We start from the raw sequence: 19,970 nt of genomic DNA, 5'->3' as shown, positions 1-19,970 counted from the left end.
GCCCATGAGGATGGGGTTTGTCTGGCACTGCCCCCTCCCATGCATTGCATTCCTGCTCTCATTTACACTTGACAGCTCTCAAAAGCAGAGCTAGGGCACATTCCGTGTTTAAAACACAAAAAACAATTGAGTCATTGTGGCAAATACATATTGTACTTCCATTCTAATAGGGAGAGTCATATCAAGAGCTGTGTATCTTGTACTGGAGGGAGGCTGGGCACGTGGGAAGAATAACCTGACAGAGCATTAGCACCTGGAGGAGTTAACAAAGCACACCAGAGTCATCCTCAACACTCTGCTCTCAGGCAGCCTGCCAGATCACAGAACTGATAAAAGATGGATGGTTCTGATTTGCGTTTTCTGTCTGAATTTTGATCTTTGTGGTTTGCTTGGCTTGTGTTTTCAAGTGTTTCCTTGTAACCACTAGAGCGTGGAGAAATTTAAGGATTTTTGAAAATGGCATTTCTCCCAAGACAGGTGGAGCTGCAGCTCCATGAAAACCTTCCAGAACAATGGCAGCCCACCAGTGCCTCCCTTTTCCCCCACCATTCCCTTGGCCTGTTGCTTATGTGCTGGTGTGTACCATGTATAGGCACAGAAAATATGTATAACCTTGAAAGCCTGCAGATGTGCTTCTCTGCTAGAGCTGCACAGGGGGCTTTGGGACTGTGGCTTTTGGGGGGTTCCATGCTGAGATTACCTGACCTTTGCTTTTCCTGCAAGGCTTTGGGAGGTGTGGGGTCGCTTTCTGTTGGATTCTGGGGAAGGCAAAGATCTCTGTGGTCTTTGGCTGGATCTCAAATCCTGGAGTACTGAAGTGTGACCTAATAATTTAGGACTCAGAGGATTGTATTTAAATAAACTGTCACGGTTTGAACATTCTACAACTATTAATTATTAAAACTTATACAAATCCAGTGAGGCTCGTGGCATGTTATACACTGTGCCTAGAAACAGCTGAGCTGGGCTTACATGAGGTGGATTTTTTTCTGAAAAGACATCATCTCCTGTGAGCACAATAGAGCTAGCACTTCTCTTATAAATAGTGAATGTTTTATAATTGCATGCAGTCCTAAAGCTGGTTCCTATTACGGAGAGTCGCAGCGGTTTTGGGGGCAGGGTTTGTGGGTTGTTGTTCTTTCCCAGAACGATGTCCAATCAGCTTCTTTGGCAGCATATTAACCATGGCTGAAATATGTGCCCGTGTGAAAATGTTACGGTCTAATGAGCAACTTCACTTTAGTGTCACTTTCTTGCTTTGAAATAAGAGGTTCTGGGTCAGGAACTGCCCATTTGATCCCTCGTCTGTCTCCAAGTGCAGTTTATACGTCAGTGCTTTTTATACCAGCCTTTCAAATCCATGTGATAGAAACACTGTGGTCACTGTAGGTCAAAGGAGCTGATTTAATGAAGTCTCATGTGCCCTCAACAAGCAATTTTGTCACTTCCTGCTGAACTACTGAGCTGTCTCCACTTAGGGAGATTGGCCATCCCCAGACATCATGGGTGCTCAGGATTGTTCAAGCTGTGTTACAGTTTTTTTGCTTTTCCTTTGCCCCAGGTGAACTGTGTGATGAGGTGATTAACCAGTGTGTTCCTGATCTAAATCCCTGCCAACATGAGTCCAAATGTGTTCCCCTGGACAAAGGAATCAGGTAAGGATGTGTGTATTTTGGTCTCTGCACAGAGGGCACATCCATCCATTGGCTTGACTGGGGTCGTATTGGCAATGAGTGTGGAGCAAAAATCACCAAAATTAACACAAATAATGCAATATATACATTTCAGTCTGGGCCACATTTTAACTTTAATGCATCCACACATACTTTCCCAGCTTTCTGTGGTTTACTTGAAAATAATGGATGTACCCTCAGAGCAGAGGAATTATTCTGGAATAGAGCATGGCAATAGTAGAATTTATGGAACAGTCACTACAAAGTACCTTATCCTACATCACAAACCAAGGACAGTTTTCTTATGTGTTCCTTAGGGCACTTATAAATGTAACAGGAGCCTCAGACCCAGAGCTGGATGGCTCCAACTCAGCAGCTGCCTTTGCCATTGGCCTTGCTTGGCTCATCTGGGGTTTGGTGATGTCTGTGTTTGCATTTTCCTATTGGGAATGACACTGACTGTTCCACAGGGATCAGAGAAAGCCTTGTGTTTTGAGTGGCAGCAAAGCACCCAGAGATCTGGGTTGGGGAGTTGGGAGAGGGGCACAGTGGCAGCATTTATCATTTATCTGAAGAGGGACTTCCAGAGCAATTTAGCAAATAGAGACAGTCAATTGAAAAGCTCTGTGAAAAGCTTGTCAGGTAAAGATCTTTGGAGACAAATCCAAATAGTTCAGTGCAGAGTGAGCTGCTCTCTGCACCTTCCCCTAAGGCTGTTTTCACAGCCACAGGGCAGCCCTGGGTGCTCACTGATTCCCTCCTGGGCTTCTGTCCAGCACACCCAGGAAAAGGGAAGGTTCTTCCTGCTAACTTCCAGCTGGGATCAGATTGTGTCCTGTGAAGCAACCAGCATGTCAGAGCCGTGTAAACTGACACACAGGACATTTCAGGAGAGTTAAAAGGAAATGAACCAAAATCTTAGAGAGGGTGGCTATCTCAAGGACAGCTGACTCTCTGCTAGTCAGGCAGTGCAACACAAGCCTTTCTTTTGGGTGAAAAGCCTCCAGACAGAAATGTTGCCAAATCTTGAAGAAGATGAAGCTATTAAATGATTAGGATGGTTCCTGAACTGATGTGTAGCAACTGGGTAAGGAGGTGTGTGCCAGTGCATAAATAGTCCCTGATATTCTTTCCAGGCTTCATTCCCAGTTAATCCATAATTAGGTAATCCAGTACCTTTGGCTAATTCAGTAATACATAATGTTATGAGGTGAAGGCTTGTAAATAAAATTGCCTTTTATTAGAGCATGAAGGGATGGAGACAGCTGTGACCCTGAATGGTTTTCCCCTTGCTGGAAGCATTGTCATACCTGCCACCCAAACAATTTGAGTAAATAAGATATTTTTTCTCACATGCTTGGTAGAAAAGTGTTCTTCACAGTAGGGCCACTAACCCTTGAGGGGAGCCTAAATAACTGCTTTAAGGTGTTCTTCTGCTACTGTTTATTGTGCTATTCTTCCTACTATTCATAGAACACGACAGAAAAATCCATTATTTCTTTATTCTTTTGTCCTTTTTGCTTTCTAGCAGCCAAACCTGAGAGGTGAAGAAGCCTTGAATGTAGAGGTGTCCAAGCATTGCTATTTGTTTCATACTTTAGTGGCACCAAACCATTAAGAAATGAGCCCTGAGGAGTTGTGCAGTGATGTGTGGATGCTGCTGGGGCTCACTGGAAACAGCAGCCTCTGCAGTGCTGTAGCTGATCCCTGAGCAGCCTGATCTCCTGATGGTGCAGGATAGTGCAGGGACTGTGAATTGCAGGAGTCAGGCTTGTCCCTGAGCTGTTTATGCCCTGGGCACACCAGCCTGTTTGTCCTGCCCTCAGCTCTAGTCAGTCTGCAGCTCTGCAGAGGGAAGAAAAGATGACAAAGACAGGGAAAAAAATAGGAAGCCAAGGTATTTATTGAGGTGGGGAGGGGAATTCCATTCTGGCCCTGTGATAGAAGCCTGGATTCACAGCTTTAATACTACAGATACTGAGTGCATGCAGATGCAAATCCTCTCAGATAAGCCAACAGTTTAAATATCACTGGACATGTTTTTAGGCTCTCTGTGATACTGGGAATGTTGCCATCACTACAAGGCTGTAAGAGAAAACAAGATTTCAACTGTAGTGGTGTCAGATGGTGACTGGGAAATGAGATAACTATCTAATCATGTAAATGACTCTCTTACCAGCATCTGAACATGAAGGTTTCTTTCCCACCTTCTTTACTGCATCAGATTTTACTGATTGACACTCAGTCCCTTGCTGGCACTGTGTGGGATTGTGGGATAAGGATGGAGTTACCATGCCACCATTCCCTGATGGCACAGACCCAGAGTTTCTAGGAGAAGTCCAGATGAAGAATTCATGGAGTTGAATTTCTCACCTCCTAGACTTCAGGCAGGCATTTTTTGGTAGCTTCAACCTAGATGTGACAAACCAAGAGCTCAGAGAAGACACCCAAAAGGAATTCCATGCTTCTAAAGCCAAGTTTGGAATCAAACTGGACTATTTCAGTGTGTCTTGGGCTGCACAGAGCTTTGCTTTTGGAGTTAAATTTGCAGGTGGCTTTCCTCCCCTCCAGCCTCCACATCTTTAGTATTCTGTTTTACTATATAGAAGAAGAGTAGCTTTCTGTATGCCAGAGAACAAAACAAAAAACCAGCCTTTAACACAATAAAATTACTTCCAAAAAATAACTCCAAGAAAGGAGCATGTTTTTCCATTCACTGTAGTGATGTTGGAGCATGATATAAATATACTTTATTATTCTAAAGCTTGGAATTATTACCTGACAGCTTAAAATGCTGATTTAATGCAGCCCCACAGAGAAAAGTGGTGGTTCTGTCATTACTGAGATAGCCAATACACATCATAAAATTGATGCATGGCAGCCCTGAATAAGGAACTGCACATTGTTCATTATTACATCACTTTATATTAGGACTGCAGGGATCAATAAAAAACAACAGGATTAAATGCTGCCAATTCCCCTCACAAAGTCTTTTGATTGACACTATTGCCTTGCAGGTGTGTCTGCAATGCTGCCAGAAAACTCTGCCCATTTCTTAGGGTTTGGGGCAGGAACAATTCTCGTTTTTCGCTCTTTGCTCTGATTTGTCCTCTCCATTATGTTAATCACAGTATTCCCTGAGTCACCAAGGTGCAAAGAAGCAATTCAGAGCTGGGACATGGAGCCTCCTGTGGCTGCAGAGGCTGGGGATGGGGGCTCTCCTGCAGGGAGGGTGGGGTGTCTGCCTGCTCCAGCCCTGCCCACGGCAGCTGCAGGTGAACGGGCTCTGCCCCATTTCCTCCAGGTTCAGCCAGTCAAGGTGGGCTCTGAAAGGGACCCTGGAGCTCTCATTCTGTGTGCTGGCAGCCACTCCCTGGCCATTGGCACTCACAGGACACTATTGCATTGTCACCCAGCTCACTGCCCTGCCAGCAGCAGCCAGGAGCCACCTGCTGTCACTTGGAACAGCAGCACAATGGCTGCTGCCTGGGAAGTGGAGATGTTTTCTCCTCATCACCGCCGTGTGTCCAGCTCCTCTGAAGAGGTTTTCCACAAGGTGCCTCCTCCTGCATTTACCCCAGCAGGCTGCTGGCAGGGAGGAGCAGTAGGCCAGCTGGATAGATTGATGGAGCAGTCTCTCCCAATGCCACACCCTCTGCTTTATAAAGTCTCTCCTCTTCCAGCTCTTGGTGACTAGCACACTGGGTCCAACCACAGGCTATAGCAAGAGCACAGACCTCTCTTTATTGCTGAAATTCTCTGTAGCTCTTCCCCTGATTTGGTTGAAGTGGTATGCCTTTTGTTTTCCAGATGTTCAACAACATCCAGCTGGGAGGAGTAAAATGTGTTTTATGGACTAAAGAGTGTTCATGACTAAACATTATCTACAGTATAGATTCAAAAAAAGGCTGCTCAGCAATCCCAAAAGGTGTGATCCAACTCAGAGACTTCGGGATGCATTTTCTATTGTCAGGTTATAAACTTCTGCAAGACTTATAAATAGAAATGCTGATGCAGCCTTTGTACAGCAAACTTGAGAATTGTATAAAATAAACCAACAGGTAATGTCTGCAGGTTTGGGTGCATCCCACTGTGCTCCATCCAATAGTGTCACCCCACAGCAGAAGGTGCAGCGTCACCCTGGCAAAGGACATGCTGCAAAGACAACTATCCATTGCTGCAGCAGCATTTTGCCTTGCAAATGAATGGAAGGTGTCTCAAAACTTGGTCTTTCTCTTTGAATTTGCTGGAGTTTATGAATTGTTTACAGACTGTTTCCATTTGGAAGATAGACCCTTCCTGCACTCCATGAAGCTGCTCAGGGCCAAGCTCAAACACCCAGCAGTGTGCAGGCATTGGCAAAATCATACTCTGGGGCATCAGAGCCACTGCCCTTGCAGAGTATTGCCCCTTGGGTCTGTAAGGTTAGGGGGGCACTGTCATCTTCAGCACAATTGGGAGTCTGCCAGGTGAACACCCTTCTGCACAGACTCAACTGAAAGGAAGCTGTGGGATAGTGATGCTTTTGACTTGAATTTCGGCAGATTGCAGAAGCTCAAATGCAGCCAGAGAGGAGGGACCTGAGCCTTTCTGATGGCAGGAACTGTGCTTGATACTTCCAGGAATAACTGCAAACATCTCCCCACCCCAAATCCAACATGTTTGCCTGTGTGAGCTGCTGGTGTGAGTGCTGAAAGGAGCCATTAACAGGGATGTTCCTGCGTTTCAGGTGTGAATGCTTGCCGGGTTACAGCGGCAAGCACTGTGAAGTGGATGATGATGACTGCGTGGGCCACAAGTGCCGGCACGGAGCCGCCTGCGTGGATGCTGTCAATGGCTACACCTGCCTGTGCCCCCAGGGCTTCAGGTACTGGGGCTGGGGCTGGCACGGCACTCATCTGTCCTTCCTGGGAATGGGAGCTCTGATACAGCTCTGGTCTGTCCTTCCCCCTGGGAATGGGAGCTCTGACACAGCTCTGGTCTGTCCTTCCCCCTGGGAATGGGAGCTCTGACACAGCTCTGATCTGTCCTTCCCCCTGGGAATGGGAGCTCTGACACAGCTCTGATCTCCCATCCCATTGGAATGGGAGCTCTGACACAGCTCTGATCTCCCATCCCATTGGAATGGGAGCTCTGACACAGCTCTGATCTCCCATCCCATGGGAATATGGGTGCTCTAACCCAGCTCTGATCTCCCATCCCATTGGAATGGGAGCTCTGACACAGCTCTGATCTCCCATCCCATGGGAATATGGGTGCTCTAACCCAGCTCTGATCTCGCATCCCTTGGGAATGGGTGCCCCATGTCCTGTCCCTGCAGGAGGTTGTAACAAGTTGACTGGACACAGGGCCCTGGTGATTTTGGGGCAGTGCTGTGTGAGTGCCTGCCCCAGCCATCCCTGCTAACACACTGAGCACACCCCCTAACACACATAAGTTATATGGAGATAAACCCTGCATGTCCAGAGTGAGCAAAGGATAATAAAATTGCATTTATGAACCCTCACAACTGGCTGCAAGGAAAACGTGAGTCTGAAGATTTTGTGGCAGTGTCTCTGTGCCTCTTGGACGAGCTCAGTATGATTCAGGCTGTAAATTTCCAGCCTCTCATTCTGACACCTGCCAATATATCTGACTCCTGGAAATCTCTCTGTCTGTCAAAGATAAGTGTGTTCCTCCAAATGGATTCACTAATCATTGCCTGGGGCTGGATACTGGCTTCCTTCCAGCTAAACCTTTTCTGTGTTTGAAATACACACATGAGACAAAGAAGGAGTACCTGAAAAGATCAGTCTTGACAAAGCAGAAATTGCATGAACACTTATAAATCATCTTCTCTGCTTTGTATCTGCAACTGTTTTCATTCTTCTTGCTTTCATTCTTGCTGTTTTGGGGTTTTTTTTCCTTCCCTCTCAACACACATTTCTGTTGCAAAGCAGACAGCCTTCCCTGAATAGGCATTGATGTATAACATGATGTCAGCCCATGGTTTCACAGAATCAGACTTGTTATTTGCAAGGTATCAGATATCCTCTGAATTTCAAATTCATACCCTTCTCTCCATGTTTCACTCTCTGCTTCAGTCCATTTGATGGCCTTAGGGATCCTGCAGATTGGTGACTGGTAAGGCTAACGTGACTGTGGGATGTAAATCCTCAGTGTTATGTAATTGTTAAGAGTTGAGAAAGGGGATTGCAAAGCCATGGCTGGAGTCAAGGGTAACTCGAGCCTGTCATCAGATGGGACTGACTGAAAGATTTGCTGCAGGTCCCCTGATTGTTCAAGGCCTGTAAGCACTAGGCAGTGATGAATATGAGGGTTTTTTTCTCAGAAAGCAGTCACAGAGTTTATGAGAGATGTTCTGAGTTGACACAGCTGGGTGGAGCAGCAGGGGTAAGTGGGAGACTGGTCTGGTCCCTTCCCATGTACCAAAGAGCTCTATTGGCAATTTAGGCAGTGCCCCAGATTGTCTGGTTTCACACCAGGGGCATCAAGAGCAGAACCTGGAACAGTCCAGTCTTCTGTCTTGATCAAATGAGGGGGTCTCATTCCACTAACAGTCCTCCAAGTAGAGGAAGCATCCTTCTACGCAAAGCTCCAAAACTCAACTACCAGCTTAGACAGCACTTCACAGCCCAAGGCAGCCATGGGCAAGCAAAGTAATCCCACTGCCTCTCAACAGCACAGTTGGGATTAACTTGAGTCTCCTATTTGCTTTCTTTTTTTTCCACTAGTCCATGTCACTTCCCTAAATTTCCTGTGCAAGATGCAAGGAAGACAAGGGTCTCTGGGGAGAAAAACCTCACACTGAGCACTACCACACTCCCTTTGCCAAGGCAGACAGCAGGATGGAGCCCCATGTGTTCTCCATGCAGACTAGTCCCTGATCTTGTTTGATTTGAGGATTAAAATTCTGCTAACAAAATATGATCTCATTATTCTTTCCATGACTCAAACCTTTTGTAGTTTAAAGGCTCACTGCTCTGAAGGGGGTTCTGAGGTTTGGGAATTTTCCTGTTAAGATTACAAATTCAAATATGGTGATTGACAGAGTTCAGCCTTCTGATGTTGAGGGTTACAGAATCCCCTGTCCTCACAGCTGCCTTGGGCACGGTGATGTGTGGCAAGGAGATAACTCTGCAAGTGTTTGAAGGCTGCAAGTGTTGATGAAAAGGAGAGAACACAAGGGTTGGTCTGACAAAGGTAACTAGGAGACCCAAGATGATGATTAATAAAGTTTTTTGGCAAAGTATCAGGAATCATTTCCCAGCAGTGAGTTTGCAGTGCCCTCCCAATTATCCAGAGTTTATGCTGTTGTAATGAATGCACAGGCCTATAATGATTTTATGGTTGTCACTACACTGTGTGTCAAAGCCACTTGGAGCCACACACTAAAAAGATATTCAAACTTCCATGGCTGAACAAATGGCACTTGGGTAATCCTGAACAGTGCAAGTAGGGCCTCATGCACAATGAGGCTCCCATGACAGCCCCAAAAATTAATAGTGGCACCATGCACATGCTCTCCTGTTTCATCCTTTCCCATTCACTGGCCAGATGTAATTGTGCTCCTCGCAGCACCTTTTCTTAGCACTCACCAGCTTCTCCCAACTGCAGAAAATGCTTTCCTCCTGAAAAGTTTGCAGTGTTTTCTTCCCAAAATAGCACTCATTTGCCCCCTGCAGATGAAAACATTTTAGAGAATTTGTGAGCCCCGCTGAATAAACCCCAAGTTCTCAAAGCTTCCCTCCAGCAATCAGCCTCACAGTAGTGTTGCCTGATAAATGCTGCTCTGGTGGGGAAGCACACATTAAGCTGCAGAGCCTGATAGAAGCACTGCTCCTCTGTGGTGCAGATGCTTCTGAGTTCTCCACTGGGACAGATTGCTGCAAGGAACTCGCAGTAATTATTTAAATAAATGAGATTGTACCAGGCAGAATGGACTTGGCCAAGCTATGGAAGTCAGGCTGTGTTCCACATTCCACTGCTGGGGAAATAAATCCTATTATTTTTTTCTAAACATATACTTTTAAAAATGTTTAAAATTAAAATGGAAAGGACCTTGACAGATACTGTTGCTAATGTTAATTTCTAGGTGTCAGTATCAGGAGAGCTGCCCTGGTAAAGCTATGCACCAGAGGGCTGTCACAGCAAGCAAGGAAGGGTGTGCAGGAGCCATACCAGGAGCTTGGGGAATCTTTCAGAACAACACTAAGCACAGACACTCTGGCTTCTTCCAACATTTGCTTTCTGTTAGTGGAGGCTGTTGCTGGTCACATGGATTTTTTTTATTGCAATTATTTTTAACTTCCAAAAAAATTAAAATTATATACACTGAATTTCCCCTCTATGTTCTCCTTGCTGCTGAAGACAAAACAAAACAATGGGCATTAGGTAGAATGAAGCTCACAGGCTGGGCTAGCAGTGCTCTGTTCTGCTGGTACCTCTGGAAAGGTGTCCCCTAGTCTGCAACTTACAAGAGCAGAGTTGACACAAATCACAGATGTAGGATGGGGAGGTCTCAGGTTTAAATGGCTCACAGATTTCACTGGGAACCTCTGCAGGGCACAGTCAGGGTGGAAGCTGTTCCAGGCAGTGCCTTGCAGAGCTGAAGAGCCAGTGCAGAGGGCAGCACAGGCTGCTGTCAGTGTGAGCACTGGCTTATTCACATCCAGCACAGGCTGGTGTCAGTGTGAGCACTGGCTTGTTCACATCCAGCACAGGCTGGTGTCAGTGTGAGCACTGGCTTATTCACATCCAGCACAGGCTGCTGTCAGTGTTTGCACTGGTTTGTTCACATCCAGCACAGGCTGGTGTCAGTGTGAGCACTGGCTTATTCACATCCAGCACAGGCTGCTGTCAGTGTTTGCACTGGTTTGTTCACATCCAGCACAGGCTGCTGTCAGTGTGTGCACTGGTTTGTTCACATCCAGCACAGGCTGGTGTCAGTGTGTGCACTGGTTTGTTCACATCCAGTACAGGCTGGTGTCAGTGTGTGCACTGGCTTGTTCACATCCAGCACAGGCTGCTGTCAGTGTGTGCACTGGTTTGTTCACATCCAGCACAGGCTGGTGTCAGTGTGAGCACTGGCTTGTTCACATCCAGCACAGGCTGGTGTCAGTGTGAGCACTGGCTTGCTCACATCCAGCACAGGCTGCTGTCAGTGTGTGCACTGGTTTGTTCACATCCAGCACAGGCTGCTGTCAGTGTTTGCTCTGGCTTATTCACATCCAGCACAGGCTGCTGCCAGCACTCAGCTGTGCTCCCTGCACATCAGGCAGTAGCACACGATGCCTGTGCCTCAGAGCTGCTGCTCCAAAGCAAATGGCAGTGCTGCTGGTTTTAGCTTTTGTATTTTTCAGACCCTGTACTGCTTTACTCTCTCTCTCTCTCTACATATATATATATAGAGTATATATATATATAACTCTAAAACTCCATAGCCTCTATCTCCTGTTCTCTCTTTTCATTCATACAAAACTATTCCTCTCTAGACCTGAAACTCAAGGAAACCTTACAGTCTCAGGCCCTGAGCGATGTAAACATCAGTGAGTTGGGGGTGGGGGGGGGGGAGCAAACTTGGAGTGAATGGCTTCCTTAGCTGAAGCTGTTGTCCCGCCGTGCAGCGGCCCGCAGTGCGAGACGCCGCCGCCCATGGTGCTGCTGCAGACCAGCCCGTGCGAGCAGCACGAGTGCCAGCACGGCGCGCAGTGCGTGCTGGCGCACAGCGAGCCCGTCTGCCGCTGCCTGGCCGGCTTCGCGGGGCCGCGCTGCGAGAAGCTCATCACCGTCAACTTCGTGGGAAAGGACTCCTACGTGGAGCTGCCCTCCGCCAAGATCCGCCCCCAGGCCAACATCTCCCTGCAGGTTTGTCACACCCCCCCCCGCCCCCGAGCTGTAATGCCTGTAGCGTGCGTGTGTCTGGTGCTGGCAGAGCTGGCCAGCGTCCTGGGGGATCTGTCCATTCCTGAGCCGCTCGTCCATTCTAAATTCACCGAAATGTGATGGAGAGACTATGGCAGCAGGGTACCTTTGTGGGCACACATGCTGCCTCTGATTCCCAGACTGGCAACACAGCCAGGGACGATCAGGAATGCTCCATGTCTTCCTACAGATTCACAGCATTGTGTTTCATCCTTGGTGTTTAATGTCATGACTTAAAACAGGCTGCTCTGACTGACCTCTCTGGGCAGTATTTTGCTCATTCAACACATAAAAGGCCTGGGATTTTGTTGCAGGCCTAAGGTTTAGAAGACAACTGAAAACTGGTTCTCAGGTGAACTGGGAAGTTGACCTTTGTGTTTGAGCCCACCCAAGGACACCAAGCCCTTTTTGTGCCTCCTGGCTCTTGCTCTCATTTCTGATTATATATATGATGTATTAATGTATATTTGAATTGCACATATTATTTTGGCTTGATTTTAAATATAGGGGGGTTTTTTATTAATAATTTTCAATCAATTTTGCATGGTTATGAATGTTTCACAGGTAGCCACAGACAAGGACAATGGCATCTTACTGTACAAAGGAGACAATGATCCTTTGGCTCTGGAGTTGTACCAAGGACATGTGAGGCTCATCTATGACACCCTGAACTCCCCACCCACCACAGTATACAGGTGAGTGGCTAAGCTCTGCCAACACAGCTGACTTCCAAAATTGGTGGAGGAGAAGTAGGATTTTTCTAACCAATGTGCATCAGAGAAAAACCTTTTCTTTTACTTCAAGGTATCTCTTTTATGCATGTCATTAGATGAGAAAGTCAGAATAAAGACTTAGCTAAAGACTTCATGGGTAAAAATTGACACTTATTGGCAATATCAGTGATGCTGTGTCCTCCTGTAATTGTAGAAAAATGCATTTTCTAATCTACTGTAAAGTTTCAGTTTCTAGTGAATTTTGTCCTTGAAATAGTTCCAATTAATCTGTTTCTTTGTTGATATATAGCATTAAGTGACTGCACCACAACAGAACAGTGAATGTGCAACTGCAGAGTTAGAGTGTCTCAAATAGAAGAGCTGTACTATTCTACAGGGTGAATATTTTTAAGGAAATTCTTGCCTGTAACTACACAACCACAAAAAAGTATAAATGGTAAAGGTCAGTTGTAGGGTAATTTGACCTTCAGACATTTGGCTTTTGAGGATATGAAATCCACAGGTTTTATTCACTAGTCACAAGAAAGAAAAGCAAATACATGGTGACATTTCTTTAGGAAGGAGGGATGTGCTGCCTGTTTTGCCCACGGTTCCTTCAGCATCCCTCTCCCCTGGCTGTTATTTTCAAGCCCTGTTGCTCCAGTTTACTCTGAGCACAGATGGAGCTGTGACCACACAGACAGAGCATTTTGGGTTCAGCACAGACTCCTGGCACTGTATGTGCAGCAGAGCTGCAATTCCTGCTAGAGCAAGGGACAGGGTGGGTGTCACCACACATCACCCACCTCGTATTTTTCTCAGAAACTTTTCTCAGCACTTGCTAACACTTGAGCCACCCAGGGAATTTTCTGTAAGGGAAGAGTGACATTTTGAAGAAAATGAAAACATTCTTTGTGTATTAAAGTAAACTGGATAATACCAGTGTGGACATGTTGCCAGGAAGAGCACTGGCTTGTCCCCTCTAGGAATGAAGGAAGTAAGTTGCCCATGGTTTTCACCAGCTGGATGGATAGGTGTGAAAAATGTCTCTGTGTGTGGCAGCTGATCCTAAATGATCAGCTGGTAGAGCAGAGCTGAAGCTGATAAACAGTTTCATGCTGCTAATTAGAACAGAGGGAAAGCTCGTTTTGTGTGTGGGCAGCACAGGGGTGGCAGGTCCGTGTGGCTGTTTGCTGGCCATGGTCACAGCACAGCAGACAGGGACAGGAGCTGCTGCCACCAGCACAGAAACAGCCCTGCATGGACCTGCTGCCTTCTGGCAGAGCTGCTGGCGTGGTGGGTGCCGTGTCCTCCTTGTCCCCACGCCCTTCACAGGATCCAGGAGGAGGGAGGGCTCCATTCACACTGACACCTCATTACCATAAGATTAATGGCCCGTTCACCACATCTTGTGTGCCTGGTCTGCTGAGATGCCAAAGAAGCTGCTTAATACGATGCCCTTTCTGAAATGTCACTCTAATCTTTTATTAGTTTAAGGAGTGGAGCAAAATGGGATTAGCATGGAGCTTGATGGGAAAAGATTAGGTTGATTGAGAAAAACTGCAGCTAAAGAATGTCAGAAAGGGCCTCTAAATAGATTAAAAGACTTGTTTTCCTTAAAGGCTGAAGAAGGAGCAGGAAAACCTGCTTGTCCCCTTACAAACATAGGATTTAAGGGTAGAAGGCATAAGTGGATCAGGTTTGACCTCTCTGTTTGATTTTTAACTAAGGCATGAGCTCTCTTTGGCCTAAGACATGACTTCCAGCTTGGCACAGAGTTTTGACAGGAAAACACCAAATAACAGAAAATCCCCCATTTCCTTTAGTAGCTTGGACAATGGTCAATTATTTCCATTACCCAGGTATTGGCCATCATTTCTAAATTGTGTCACTAATACCTTCTGGATTGTTTAGAGGCTTTCTCAGGGGAAATTAAAGTCTGCTTATACCTGGATCTGGTTCCCATGGGTTTATCTGGACTTTTATTTGCATTTACTTCTAATCTGCATTTTGATGAAATGAATGGCTGGTTCAGTGTGATACATTTTATCTCAACATGAAGGATTTGGGAAAATCTTTTCTTCAACTTCTACAATTTTCATTTGTCATTAAAAACAAGGTTGCCAGGAGAACCTGTAACATCCTGGTCTCACCACTGGTAAAACAGTTTGCCTTCCCCATTGCCTCTTACCTGCTGTCTTGTTTAGATGCCTCATTTCAATTCCATTCTCAGCAAAAATGAACTATTTGCCTTTGCAAAGCTCTGTTGAAAGAATATTAGATTAATTTTCACAGCCATATCATGTTCTGCTCCCCTCCAAAGCAGTCCACTTTTTGGACTAGATGAGCAGGGCTTTGGCTCTTAGTTTTCCCCAGAAGAGTCTGCCAGAAGAGGAGGAAGCCTTAAAACACTGCCTGGTGGGAGCTGTGCCAGCTACAGCTGCAGGAAATCTGTCACTGACCTGGTCCTGGGTTGTAACTGAGATGTTTCTCTGGCTATTTCAGGTATTCTCAGGATGGGATGTGGGAAGTCATTGGCAAGCCACATGATCTGTAATTCCTCATCAGAGTCTCCATGATAAGATTTATTAATAGTACTTTTGAACAGTAAAATTAGCAAAGTACTTGGCTAATATAGGTAATATCCTGTAGGGATAAGATAAAAGCTGTTGTTTGGGGAGCCAGCAGTGGGTCAGTCACACTTGGTGGTATTTTTCCACAGGGATGAAGCAGTCCCCTGGTTCCAGTGCCAGGCTGTGCCCCAGCCCCGTGGGACAAAGCTGGGGGAAGGTTTGCAGCACACACAGGGGTGCTCTCAGCGTGCTGTGAGCTCAGAGGGGCTCTGCTGCAGGGCAGGGATGTGCCACAGGAGTGGATTGCCAGGAAAGAGATGCTCATTTTTAACTCCTCTGGGAAGGCAGGTTAGCCCTGGCTACCAGGGGGAACCTGTTCCTGTATTTTAGTTGCTCCTCTGAGCAGACTGAACCAGGACTGCATTACCAAGTCAGTCTGGAAAGGCCCAAGATAACTAGCTGTACATTCAGCTTTACTTAACATGTGTTTGTTCCTGTGGTAGGTTTGGATAGAAAGGTTAAAGTTGACATTGGGCTTCTCTTTCATTCTAGTCAGGTAAAGGTCAGCACATCTCCAGTAGAAAAGATTACCTAAAATTCACTGTCATTTATCATCAAGTTAGGGAGAAACACAAGTTAATCCATTAATATAATATAATGCAATGACAGAGCTCACCCTTTAAAAGAAAATCTGTCTGATCTTTTACTGGAACCTGTCACTTGTGATCTGCAGAAAAATGGTTTCCTGGATGTCAGAGTAAAGCTCTTACAGAAGATCCACTTTTAAAGTAGGATTCCTAGTTATTGTTTCTTTTATTCTATTTAATTATTCTATATGTGGACAAATGAGTGCTTTATTTCCCTCCTGATTTCTGCACTGCTCACAGTTACTCCTCCATGCCATGACAGTACTTGGTGCCACTCCAGCAGTGAGTTCTTCAAATGAAGTAAATATTTTACAGAATGTTGTACCTTAATTTAAAGATGACAACTGGTAAAGAACGTGCTGCTTTTATTTACTACCACAATGCAATTATTAAAAGTTTGAATTAACAAAGAGCAGTTCATTTCATAGTTCCAGCACTCAGCCATTGACACTGGTATCTGTTTAACTGTATTCTATAGGGAGAACTCCCTATTTTCAGTCTTTTTTCCCACATCTGTTCCTTGAGCCAGAGATTAGACCTTACTTGTAAACTTTTCTCCAATAGATTTTATGCTGCCATACAGTCATATTGATTTGGATGCTGAAATAATCCTTCCTAATAGAAATGGAAAACAGAACTTTGACACAAACTGCTGATGTAATTCCCTCCAGAGTTCCCAGATTGCCATGTTGCATACAGACTGTCATATCTGGTAAAGAGCAAGATGCAGGCGTCGTTGGTGTAAAATCATGTTTTCATGCAGGGTTCCTGACAGCAGTGAAAAAGGAGGCAGTTAGGAAAAGATAAGAATGAATTATATTTGTCTTTCTGCAGAGACTACACCCAAATTGCATTATAATTCCTTTTAAAAGTATCCTTGCATAATCTGCTTTCAAAAATGCTACATCATTAAAAATATTCCTTGTAGATTGTATCATGCAGTTCTCATGGTCTGGCTGACTCTTACATAGCATAGATGGATGTTCCTGTGGTTAAAGCAAAAGGCCTGAAATGAAGGAGCTTACATTCCTACTGTATCTGTTTCAGATGTGATGACTGCAAGATGACAAATTAAATCTGGTTCCCTGTGCACGCTAAAAAGTAGAGAAAGGCATTGAAAATAGGAAAGGTGTTTCAGAAATGTGCTGCAGTTCTCTGGAGGGTGAGGTTCCTGCTCCCCTGTCCCTCCAGGCTGTAGAACAGCACAAGGTTCTTATGCTGGTGGCATCTGCAAACTTCTGTGCCCTTCAGCTCCCTCGGGCTGTGCCTGTGGCTCTGGAGCCTGGGAGCTGCTGGAACTTGGTGTCCAGCACTGTCCCTGGCCATGCCACTGCTGAATGGACGTGCTGCTCCCCAAGGACTTCAGTCCTCTACTCAAATTCCTGAGGTTGAACACTTGATTTGGTGGTGGAAGAACATCCACACCTTCCACAGAGAGGGATTTTGTGCCATTGTCTCTTCAGCTGATATTGCTTATCTGCAGTAAAGCCTGGGAGGCTTCACCATTAATTCTCTGCCTTCTGGGGAGGAATGTGCTGGAGGAGTGAGAACATTAATTATTCTTAGGATCATTATTAGAGCTTGTCAAACTCAGTTTTTGGCAAAAGTGTCTTTGCAGAGTGTACTGCATGACTGGTCCTTTTCTTCCTAACACCTTCACAGCCTGCAGCCTGTGCTGTGCCCATCCCTGGTGGGATGCCTGTTTGATACTCTGCATGGGCTCTAAATAGGCTGTTTTTCAGACATTTCTGTGAGGCATCACTGAGCTCTTTACAATTCTGCATATTTGCAATTCATTTTATTCTTTCTATCACACACTCCTTATTTTTCAGGTACCCCTTATGGATTCTGTATCAAATATAATGAAGGAAACTGGCATTAATCTCTGACCTGCACAGGAAAAATTGTAAAATCTGAATGTACTTACAAATCTTGCATGAGCCAAGGCAAAGGACAGCTGAGTTATTTTTTTACCTTTATAAAGGGCTCTGGAGTATTTAAATGGGAGGAAAATGGCAAGTGTGTGAGTTCTTGTCAAGCTACAAACATTGCATTTCCTAGTTTTTCCTGGATTTTTGTGCAGTACGACAGTGAAAATGTAAGGTCAAGACCTTAAAATATCATTTAACTTTTATCATTAGGTTGAGATTCAAATATTTGCTTTCATGAAACATGGAAACGTTTTTTCCTGCTGAGCTGAAGCTTAGGAAGGGTAAAGTTTTGTCCTTTAGGCTGCCGAAGGACTTTGCAGGCAAAATCTTGTTAAGCTGAATTAATTTTTTTCTTTGTAAATCTCTGCAGTATCTCTTGCAAGAATGACAGTTTCTCATCTGCTCTCTGTCTCCACCCAGCTCATTCTCTTCAGCTCAAAGTCTGAGTGCCCAGAAGCTGCAGACCCACACTTCATGTCTCACACATGTATAGGGTGTTTCAGAGTGAGCTTTTTGCCAAAGGAAAACAAAACCTTTTACAAAGTGACCCAGTGCTGGCCTGTCTGTGGTACCAGGTACAGACAGTTAGGAATGGGTCATCTAAAGCCACTTGTCCTGTGGCAATGACAAAAATAAAAGTTACATTCTCTGATCTGAATCCCAGGTCACCTTATTCAGGGGCCAGAGCCTGGAGCTGTGGGTCTGCACTCAGGCATCCCCTGTCAGCAGAGCCCAGCCTGGAGAAAGGTTGCAAATACCTTCTAAATGTATTTTCCTGCTACACCACAGCTCACTGGTTCAGTAGAACATTGCCAAAGTTGGTTAATACTGATTCCATCAGAGGAAGGTTGAAGTGTTTTCATAATAGAAACTGATGGAATAAACCTAATCATAGTCAAAATTACTTTATAAACTTCCTGTGCACTAATGACTGGCTCATGTCTTGAATTGTGAGGTTTTTTGCCTTACAAAAACATGTAGCAAGCTAATATGTTTATTTTTTCCTGCCTGTAAATTTCTTGTGAACATGATGAGTAACACAAAGTTTAGATGTGTACCATGTGTGATAGATTCATATCCCATCTATGGCTCTGGATCCAATCGATGTTGGAAGCAGCACACACAGACCTGGAGCTGAGGGAGATCAGGAGGTGCAGGATGGGTCTGTGCATGGTCATTTCTGTGCTTCTTCCTAGTGGGACCCACAGCTCAGTGTTTGCCAGCATGCCCCAGTGCTGGGGGGAAAGGTGGGCATGGCAGCTGTCAAACATTGATGGGTTTGGTCATTTCTGGGGAAGGAGAGGATCCAGCTGTAGGTACGTTGCCATAGCTGAGGTGGAAACAATTTCTAAATAGACGTTACTTAATTTTTTTTTTTTTTTGGGCTTAACCTCCCGTTTCAGGTAAAACTCATCATTCTCTTTCAATCTGACTGGATGCCCTGTTAATTGTACTCTGCAGCAGCCCTACTCCCTGCTGCTAATACCTGCATATTTTCCAGAGCTGAGAAGGAGATAGAGGGCCTAAAGTATTGCCTGATGTAACAACTCTGTGAAGACACCTGGGGGATTTTCTCTTCAGAACCTGCGATTTGATAACCAGCTGAGTGGCAGAGCTGTTTTTCTAGAAGGTGACCCCATGCACCCTGCTCTGTTCCAAGCCCTGGTGGGGCCAGGGGCTGTCACAGCCTGTCCTGTGTGTGACACTCAGCTGTACCCATGCAATGCTGGGGAGGACGTGGCACTCAGGCTGCCACTGCTGCTGTGCCAGGGCATGCCTTGCCCTCTGCTTTTTTATTAATTATTATTTATAGTGTCATTTTTATAAGGATACCAGATTTCACACTGACCCAATAGCACTGCAGAATCTCTGATTGATTTTTTTTGCACTCTGTATTTCATGGGTTTGTTATTTTGTCTGGTGCATGTCAGTGTGAGGACACCAGGATGTGGCAGCTCCTGATGCCAGTGTGTGCAGTGAGGAGCCAGGGCATCCTGGTGGAGAGGGTGGGCAGGGAGCAACACTCTGATCTGTCTCTCAGGAGAGACCTTGGACTTCAGAAGTGCATTCCAGCTGGTTTTACTGCCATTGCACTTGCTTTAACACATTCTCAGCAGAATGAGGTATCCAGCTCTGCTGGTGCAAGTGCAGGAGACAGCAGCTTCTGCTCCCAGCAGAGGGGCTGGAGGGAGCTGTGAGACCTCACCCAGGTCAGGGACACTGTGAGAACCCACTGCAAACAAGCAATGTTTGCCCTGGTCGAGTGTCTGACCCTTTTATGAATCATCTAGGGAAGGGGGTCGGGGTTGTGTTAATTGCATGTTGCAAGGGTGTAAAAAAGGTCCTTGCTTTTCCTTTAGAAGGTCTGTAATACAATGACTTTCACTGCTGGCAGGGGTGCTGCAGGAATTGAATTATGGCTGGAAATTAGATATGCATAGCCTGGCCAAACGATCATTAAGGGAGATATGGTAATCAGCTGCCAGTGTTCAAGGGCTGTAAACACCAG

At 45.6% G+C, this 19,970-nt stretch overlaps 1 protein-coding gene across 5 annotated transcripts in view; it reads left to right on the top strand.

Annotated features, from left to right (window-relative positions):
• SLIT3 (slit guidance ligand 3) overlaps positions 1-19,970 on the top strand; it is a 463,958-nt gene that overhangs the window by 427,542 nt on the left and 16,446 nt on the right. For all 5 annotated transcript variants that reach the window (XM_079319922.1, XM_079319923.1, XM_079319921.1 and 2 more), the window contains 4 exons: positions 1,562-1,655; positions 6,403-6,540; positions 11,300-11,540; positions 12,162-12,292. In XM_079319922.1, the coding sequence (XP_079176048.1) occupies positions 1,562-1,655; positions 6,403-6,540; positions 11,300-11,540; positions 12,162-12,292 (604 nt within the window). The remainder of the gene's footprint in view (positions 1-1,561; positions 1,656-6,402; positions 6,541-11,299; positions 11,541-12,161; positions 12,293-19,970) is intronic.

The sequence above is a fragment of the Erithacus rubecula genome (genome assembly GCF_903797595.1).
Source record: "Erithacus rubecula genome assembly, chromosome: 16".
Taxonomy (NCBI): domain Eukaryota; kingdom Metazoa; phylum Chordata; class Aves; order Passeriformes; family Muscicapidae; genus Erithacus; species Erithacus rubecula.
Note: the sequence above shows the minus strand (reverse complement) of the source record. Positions and strands in the feature narration are given on the sequence as shown.